The sequence below is a fragment of the Neolamprologus brichardi genome, chromosome 7, assembly GCF_056152115.1.
Source record: "Neolamprologus brichardi isolate AB-2024 chromosome 7, ASM5615211v1, whole genome shotgun sequence".
In the NCBI taxonomy this organism is placed as follows: Eukaryota; Metazoa; Chordata; class Actinopteri; order Cichliformes; family Cichlidae; genus Neolamprologus; species Neolamprologus brichardi.
The window spans coordinates 64,529,643-64,539,140 of record NC_142110.1 but is presented as its reverse complement, the minus strand read 5'-3'; the positions used below and the strand labels follow the sequence as shown (position 1 = coordinate 64,539,140).

The following is a 9,498-nucleotide window of genomic DNA, read 5'->3' as shown; positions in this document are numbered from 1 at the left end:
CTAAAAATGATATTATCTTTGGTTCTCTAAGAAAAGAAAAGAAGCTTGAAAATGTTTTAAATGTAATAATTATTATGGGGAAATTCTTCATTCACAAATGTTGTTTTCTGAAAACAAAGCCGTCCTTTTTTACTTTTCACAAAGAACTCTGCCTCTTCCTCTCATCTGTTAAATTTATGGACAAAAAACAAGCTCTGGTTCTGAATCATATGATTATTGAACTAGATCTGCTAGAAAACCCCTAAGGTATAATGTCTTTTTTTTCTTTGTTTGTTTTTTTTGTTGTTGTTTTGTTTTGTTTGTTTGCTTTGATTCTTTTTGGGGTTTGATTTTATTTATTTATTTGTTGTTGTTTGTACTTCCTGTTCATTATCTATCTTCTATATGCTGGAATTCAGCCTGTTCTGATACTATTTCATGTTGGAAAAATAGAATCTTTGTAGAGATTGCCATAATTGTTGTACATTTCTGTGCAAAAAAAAAAAAAGTTGGCAAAGAGAGGAAGTGCGCATGCGGGGTACCGATCTGACCCCCTCCCTCCTGGCTAACAGCTTCTTCTACTTCTTGGTTGGCAACCAATGTTAAGGCGCATTACCGCCCCCAGGCTCACATTTCAGTGGACATTTAGATGAGAAAATATATATTTAACACATTTAAGGAAAATACTAATAAAATAAAATAAAATAAAATAAATGTTTATTAAGCAATTTTGATAGGAAATTGCTTAATTTTAGAAATGTTTTTGCTCTTTTTTGCTCTATAAAATAGTTGCTTTCTTTTAGAATCATTCATCTTAGCAGTAGGATTTACATGAAAAGAGAAACAAATTAAGTTTGAGTGAAAATATACATTTTTTGTACTCTCTGGTCAACTGACTCAGTGAATCAAATGATTCAAAAAACCCGAGTCACTTTGGTGAGTGACTCATTAAAACTCGATTCAGTAAAAAGAATCAAATTTACCATCACTAATGACGACAGTTGGTCCAGTGATGGGTTAAAAACAGATGAGGCGTTCAGGTGGTGCTTGGAAATTTGAGCATTGAACATGTCTGTGTGTTGGTCTCTGTGTGTGAGAGATAGAGGGAAAAAATAAACTAGACTAGTGTACAAATTGGTACTTTTTGCCCGAGTATAAGCGAATGAGTGACATACAGAAAAACACGGCAACTGGCATTACATGAGCAAATAAGAAGTATTTCATCTTGAACTGTTTTGTGGGTTTCATTTTAAGACTACTTTAAGTGTGTTAGTGGGGAGATAAACTATACAGACTATAAACAGAGACATTAAATGAGATTAGATTAGTTAAACGTTAATTAAAATGTGGGAAAATCAACTACAGACAGGTAGATGCTGTGAGCTTTAATTATCCAGTCAGAAAGGATGATTTTAACGTCATCAACTGACTCCAACTGCCCAGATCTGAAAAACCTGTGTGCCAATCACAATGCTCTACTTAGTTGGCATATACTAACTACTAGGGGTGGGTTTTTATAATCAATTTATCGATTAAAATCGATTCTGGCTTGGATAACGTAAAATCGATTCATTAAAATCCTGAATCGATTTTTTAATATAAATTTATTTTGCCCGAAATGCCAGAATCTCTGGTGAAATCTCAACAACCACCAAACAGCTAAGACAGTAAATGAGAGCAGGAACATGGATTCTGCACAAAGATGTAAACACACAGCGCAACCCGCAGATCAGAATCAGTTAGATATCGCCTTTCTCACGGTCGGGGCTGAAAGCCGACAGCTCGTTGATTCTGATCTGTCGGCGGGTCCGCGCTTTGTGTTCACGCCCTTTATGCGCTGATTCTAAAGCTGTTAGTTTGATGTCTCTCCAAACAATATTGACCGAACCAGCAGCAAAAGAAGATCCAAACTACGCTTCACATAAACATCGTCATGTATTCACTCTGACTTTTACTGTTTTGCTTCCACCACGATGCACAGCTCTCTCTCTCTCTGTACTGTTTTCTTCATTATTTGCTTGCTTGTTACGCACAAGTCTACCGTTGTTTACAACGCTGTCGGCCAACGTTTTTTTTTTTTTCGTTTTATATACTTCCGAAAAGAAAACCTAATTTCTGCCGTTCAATACTGAACAAATTTAAACTTTTTAAAATTATGCAAAATGCAAAACGCTCAGCAGTGTCTCTAATAAAACCGCTGTAACTTCAGAGGTAATGTTCATATGTTGATTAATGGTTTTCTTTCGTTTTTGATGTACTGCAGAATATTTTTATAAAATCCCAGGCCAGGAAAATCGCCTTCATGTTTTTCTGTGTTTTATCCTCAGCTACTTTGACACAAAGGCATCTGCTGTGATGCTTACACCATTGATAAAGTCTTGCGTGTGTCAGCTTCCTTTTTATAGATACAAAAATATGTAAATGTACTGATCTGAATTATAATATTTCTGACTGTCAAAATTTCCCAGATTCAAATCGAAGTGAATCGAATCGAATCGAATTAAATCGAATCGTGGATCGAATCGATTCAGGACCTTGTGAATCGGAATTGAATCGATTCTAAAAATCAGTGACGATACCCAGCCCTACTAACTACTGACAAACTATTAATCTGTGGGAAAACCCTGGTCGTGTCCAAATTCATGGGCTGCATCCTCCTGAGGCCGCATTTGTAGACCGATTGCGTCACAGCGACGCGCCGAAGGCTGTCCAAATTCGTAGACTCCTCCGAATGCAGCCGACAAATGCGTCCCCCTTTTCCCCGAATTTGAAGGATGGGTCGGGTGTGTCCTTCGTGGCCTACCATATCCCAGAATTCATAGCGCGGCCCAGCCAAACTCCAGTTTCCAACAATGGCGGCCGCTACTAAGTTTTAAAATTACTCTTACTAATCTTTCTGGGTCACAAAATAAACTTTTAACATATTTTCAGGCGGGAAAGTAGCTGTGTAAACATCAAATATCTGCTCGGTTTATCAAGATATCGCATATTTGCAAAAGTGCTTCAACGTTTTCGGAGACGTCTGCCACCACCAGCTCGATAGCTAGCCGGGAGCTCGAGGGTCACTGATGCGGCCGAGAACGGCACAACTCCCGGCACATCATTTTCAGATCACCGCGGACTTTCGCTACTCAGGTTAAACGTAATATATAAGGCACTTAGACAACCTAAAAATGTTATTGTTGGGCTTTTTTCAGTGTTTTGTTTGTTCATGAGTAAATCGGCTTGGCTGAGATTAAAGTTATTAGATTAGATAAAATAAAACTTTATTAATCCCCCGGGTGGGTTCCTCCTTGGTTTTTACACAGCTGAATAAACGTCAAATAGAAAACTGATTAAACAGAAGTATGAGACGGTCAAGAATTTACGCCAGTGTCCTGTTATATTTTAGATAGCAAGGAGCAGACGGCTGAGACAGCGGTGACGCTAATCAGAAGGCTAGGCCGTCCAATTTCCCCAGCTGTTTACTTCTGGCCTACCCGACCTTCTGAGGACCCGGCCCAAGTAGACCGGCCGGGTCCTCAGGAGGATGCAGCCCATGAATTTGGACACGACACCTGTCAAATCTGTCTTATTGTACCTATTGAAAAAGTTAATCTTACTACAACTGCTTAGATGCAGCAGACATTTTTAGGTTTAACCTTGGCAGCGTGAGAGAGAGCTCGTTAAGCAGGCAGGTGTGAGCCTGGTTGCTATAGTGACTGCACCCAATGGCACGCACACAGACATGTGCCTCACTTCTACTGCTTAAAATGAACAGAAAAGTCAGCCCAAAACAAATCATTCCCAAATGAAAAGTACAAGTCGTATTGACAAAATTCTTTCACCGTGAGCACCAGCAATGTCTAGTCTACTGATTTCTCAGTTTTCATGCCTGTGGAGTTTATTATATGGACATGGTGACAGTGTAAAGACAGCCTGTACTTCTGATTTTCAAACAAACTTTCTGAGCCATTTTAACATTGGAGTCTATGGAAGAGTTGGAGGGAGGAGACTGTGCATTGGTGACATTTATGAAAGAACCATAACACCTATTACAATAATACACGCATTGGATGAAAGAGGACAGCGATGGCTACGGTTTGAGGGTAAAATGATGGCTGTAGAGCAAACATTGTGGACACAGCAGCAGTTTTAAGAAAAGATTTTAAGATTAATTCCCCCCCTCCTCTCACTCTGGCAGTTGAGCTGTCTCACTCTAGCGCCAACATTCCGTCCCATACACACCCATTATAAACTCTGAAACGGCTGAAAAAAAAGGATGAAACTTAAACTGGAACTGAAGAAAAAGTATAATAGATATTGAAAATATAAATGCAAGTTGAATAGTTGAATGTTTTGGCTTCGTTTTAAAGTTTGAATGGTGGCTCTATGTCAACGTATGTGGAAGTGGTAAGAGTTTAAAGAGGAGTAAGTTGAATGAGAATTTGAAGGGTCTTTCCACTGAAATACATGGGAAATTTTTGTTGAATAAAGTTGAATAATTTTAAAAATATAAATGTTAAAAATGAGAAAAATAGAAGCTAAAAGCTAAAAATAACAGAATAAAACTTGACTCACCTAAAAAAAAAGAATCCTCATTCAATTATGTCATGTGACAGCCTAACTCCTATGACATCATACTACGATGGTTCTATGCCTTTGATCTGAAAGCCTTAAATAGGGGTGCAATCCTAAACATTTAGTCAGTTTATACGCAGCACTCGTGTTCGCAGCATTCAAACGTACGCCTTAGAAACATTTTTAAACAGTTTTACACAGTCATTATATCAAGACTACAACATGTCTGAAAGAAAACACAGCTGTCTAGAGGACAGGATTAAACAAATCCAAGCAGAGAAGATTCAACTTGAAGAGCAGTGCAGACAAATGGAGACCCATAATAAACAGCTGGAAGAAAGGCACAATGGGTTTGTCAAGAACCAACAAGTCTTGCAAGTAAAGCTTAATGAAGCACTGCACAGAAATGCAGAAATGGTTCATGAGAATAAACAATTGGACACTAAATACAGAGAACTGGAGGCCCGAAATAAAGACTTGGAAGAAAGGCACAATGGGTTTGTCAAGAACCAACAAGTCTTGCAAGTAAAGCTTAATGAAGCACTGCACAGAAATGCAGAAATGGTTCATGAGAATAAACAATTGGACACTAAATACAGAGAACTGGAGGCCCGAAATAAAGACTTGGAAGAAAGGCACAAGGAAAGTCTCATGAACCAACAGAAGCAGCCCAACGTGGATAACATAAATGAGGGCTGGGGAATAATGTTTAATCAAGCAAAGCAGCGCATTGCAAGTTTGATGACAGAAAAGAAGCAGAACAGGCATGAGTTAAGAACAATGTCCTGCCAGCTTCAACAAGCACAAGCTGTTAATCTGGAGATCTATGGGAATCTCCAACACGCTGTCAACTTGAAACAGCAGCTGCAAGTACAGCTTGATGAATCCCTGGAGGAAAACCAAGAGCTTCTTCAAGAGAAGAAACAGCAGGACATAAAGGACAAAGACATGGAATGCAAACTTCACAACATGAAGAAACAAAATGATGTCTTGCAAGTAAAGATTAATGAAGCACTGCACAGAAATGCACAAGTGCTTCATGACAAGAAACAACTGGACACTAAATACAGAGAACTGGAGGCCCGAAATAAAGACTTGGAAGAAAGGCACAAGGAAATGCTGGTGAACCAACAGAAGCAGCCCAACGTGGATAACATAAATGAGGGCTGGGGAATAATGTTTAATCAAGCAAAGCAGCGCATTGCAAGTCTGATGACAGAAAAGAAGCAGAACAGGCATGAGTTAAGAACAATGTCCCGCCAGCTTCAACAAGCACAAGCTGTTAATCTGGAGATCTATGGGAAACTCCAAGACGCTGTCAACTTGAAACAGCAGCTGCAAGTACAGCTTGATGAAGCCCTGGAGGAAAACCAAGAGTTTCTTCAAGAGAAGAAACAGCAGGACACTAAATACAGAGAACTGGAAGGCCGAAATAAAGACTTGGAAGAAAGGCACAAGGAAATGCTGGTGAACCAACAGAATCTTCAACACGCTGTCAACCTGAATCAGCAGCTGCAAGTACAGCTTGATGAAGCCCTGGAGGAAAACCAAGAGTTTCTTCAAGAGAAGAAACAGCAGGACATAAAGGACAAAGACATGGAATGCAAACTTCACAACATGAAGAAACAAAATGATGTCTTGCAAGTAAAGATTAATGAAGCACTGCACAGAAATGCACAAGTGCTTCATGAAAAGAAACAACTGGAAACTAAATACAGAGAACTGGAAGGCCGAAATAAAGACTTGGAAGAAAGGCACAAGGAAATGCTGGTGAACCAACAGAAGCAGCCCAACGTGGATAACATAAATGAGGGCTGGGGAATAATGTTTAATCAAGCTAAGCAGCGCATTGCAAGCCTGATGACAGAAAAGAAGCACAACAGGCATGAGTTAAGAACAATGTCCTGCCAGCTTCAACAAGCACAAGCTGTTAATCTGGAGATCTATGGGAAACTCCAAGATGCTGTCAACTTGAAACAGCAGCTGCAAGTACAGCTTGATGAAGCCCTGGAGGAAAACCAAGAGCTTCTTCAAGAGAAGAAACAGCAGGACATAAAGGACAAAGACATGGAATGCAAGCTTCACAACATGAAGAAACAAAATGATGTCTTGCAAGTAAAGATTAATGAAGCACTGCACAGAAATGCACAAGTGCTTCATGAGAAGAAACAACTGGACACTAAGTACAGAGAACTGGAAGGCCGAAATAAAGACTTGGAAGAAAGGCACAATGGGTTTGTCAAGAACCAACAAGTCTTGCAAGTAAAGCTTAATGAAGCACTGCACAGAAATGCAGAAATGGTTCATGAGAATAAACAATTGGACACTAAATACAGAGAGCTGGAGGCCCGAAATAAAGACTTGGAAGAAAGGCACAAGGAAATTCTCATGAACCAACAGAAGCAGCCCAACGTGGATAACATAAATGAGGGCTGGGGAATAATGTTTAATCAAGCTAAGCAGCGCATTGCAAGCCTGATGACAGAAAAGAAGCAGAATAGGCATGAGTTAAGAACAATGTCCTGCCAGCTTCAACAAGCACAAGCTGTTAATCTGGAGATCTATGGGAAACTCCAAGACGCTGTCAACTTGAAACAGCAGCTGCAAGTACAGCTTGATGAAGCCCTGGAGGAAAACCAAGAGCTTCTTCAAGAGAAGAAACAGCAGGACATAAAGGAGAAAGACATGGAATGCAAGCTTCACAACATGAAGAAACAAAATGATGTCTTGCAAGTAAAGATTAATGAAGCACTGCACAGAAATGCACAAGTGCTTCATGAGAAGAAACAACTGGACACTAAGTACAGAGAACTGGAAGGCCAAAATAAAGACTTGGAAGAAAGGCACAAGGAAATGCTGGTGAACCAACAGAAGCAGCCCAACGTGGATAACATAAATGAGGGCTGGGGAATAATGTTTAATCAAGCAAAGCAGCGCATTGCAAGCCTGATGACAGAAAAGAAGCAGAACAGGCATGAGTTAAGAACAATGTCCTGCCAGCTTCAACAAGCGCAAGCTGTTAATCTGGAGATCTATGGGAATCTCCAACACGCTGTCAACTTGAAACAGCAGCTGCAAGTACAGCTTGATGAAGCCCTGGAGGAAAACCAAGAGCTTCTTCAGGAAAAAGAGCAACTGGAAAAAATACAGGAGAAGAAAAACAAGCACAATTAGAAGAACTGGAGAAAAAATGCAAGAAACTTGAGGAGGAAATTACAGTAACAACCGAAGAACTGAAAACCCTCATCCTACAGAAAAAAAAACGCTTTTCTCATCTCCTCACCCCTATACCTCCCGTCTTGCCCTTTCTCTCCTTCCACCTCTCCATCATTCTCCATTTTTTCTTTCTCCCCTCCCCTCTTCATCCTTTCCCCCCCCCCCCCCAACTAGTCAAGGCAGATGACCCTCCCTGAGCCTGGTTCTGCAATAGGTTTCTTCCTTTAAAGGGAGTTTTTCCTATCCACTGTCGCCAAGTGCTTGCTCAGAGGGGATTGTTGGGGTTTTCTCTCCTCCTTTCTATCCCTTTCTTTTCACCTCCCCTCTTCTCCCTTTCTCTCGTACCACCTCTCTCCATCACTCTCCATTTTTCTTTCTCCCCTCCCTTCTTCATCCTTTTTCTTTTCTTTTTTCCCCCCTCACCCCCGCAACTAGTCAAGGCAAATGACCCTCCCTGAGCCTGGTTCTGCAATAGGTTTCTTCCTTTAAAGGGAGTTTTTCCTATCCACCGTCGCCGAGTGGATTTAACCCGGATTTACGGTCAGATCCTGCTGTTTATGTCAGTGGAAAAATGACAACCACAAAAAACCTTCGACGCATGGTCTCTCTTGCAGCCTCGTGTTTGGAAAAATGTGCAGGTAAGCTACACACACACACACACACACACACACACACACACACACACACACACTACAATGCTTCTTTAAAGATCTCGAAGCATTCAATAATTTATTCAAAAACAATGTAATTGGCCAACAGAAGTATATTTCATCTTGTCTCCCTATATTGTCTCTCCATCACCCCCAACCGGTCGCAGCAGATGGCCGCCCCTTCTTGAGCCTGGTTCTGCTGGAGGTTTCTTCCTGTTAAAAGGGAGTTTTTCCTCCCCACTGTCGCCTAGTGCTTGCTCAAAGGGGATCTTTTGATTGTTGGGTATTTTCCTGCTAATACTGTAGGGTTTTCACCTTACATTATAAAGCACCTTGAGGAGACTCTTGTTTTGCTGCGATGCTATATAATCTTAGATTTAACTGAATTTTAAAATCATCTATTATAGCATCAAAGTAAAACAAAATGAAATGTAAAAAAACCTGACATAAAAAAATAGATTTACCATCCAATAAAAATCCTAATCTCAAACATATTCTGATATTTCTTGTGTTTTATTGTGTTGTCAAGTATGAGGATTTTTAGTAGATCAGACTCTACTGTATTAGAGAAAAGAGAAGCAGGTAGAACTGGGTTAATTTACTGTCATTGTCTTTGGCAAACGTAATTAAAAGTTAATTACAAAACTCTTACTGCCTATATTCTACTCAATAAAGTTTATCTTATCTTATTCTGTTTTCATTGCGCCATTCTCTCTATACAGTTTTTGAATTTACACACTATAACGTACACGGCAGTTTGTTTCTGTGCTTCTGCAACCTTTTCTTAGCTTTTCCTATAAGGTATTTGTAATTAATTAAAAAATATATATATTATTTTTTTGGCTTTAGTGGACACCCGCCTAGCCAGCCAGATCAGGCTTTAAAGTATCTGGTTGTTTGATCATTGTTGTCCTCTGAACACCGGAGGACCACAGGAGGACGGGGGTGTGCACATATTTTGTGGTTGTCATTGTGAAGAGTCAAAGATCTGAACACAAACAGGAATTGTTAAGTATTAAAAACACCAGGACAGATTACGTACTGTTTTATTTTCATTTTCCTGACTCGATTTGATATGATGTGAAAACGTGTG

At 39.9% G+C, this 9,498-nt stretch overlaps 1 protein-coding gene across 1 annotated transcript; it reads left to right on the top strand.

Annotated features, from left to right (window-relative positions):
• Positions 1-4,576: 4,576 nt before the first annotated feature.
• Positions 4,577-9,094, top strand: LOC148102298 (uncharacterized). Its single transcript, XM_087844128.1, has one exon. It carries the CDS (start codon positions 4,762-4,764, stop codon positions 7,711-7,713), a length of 2,952 nt encoding a protein of 983 aa, XP_087700254.1. The 5' UTR covers positions 4,577-4,761; the 3' UTR covers positions 7,714-9,094.
• Positions 9,095-9,498: the final 404 nt, after the last annotated feature.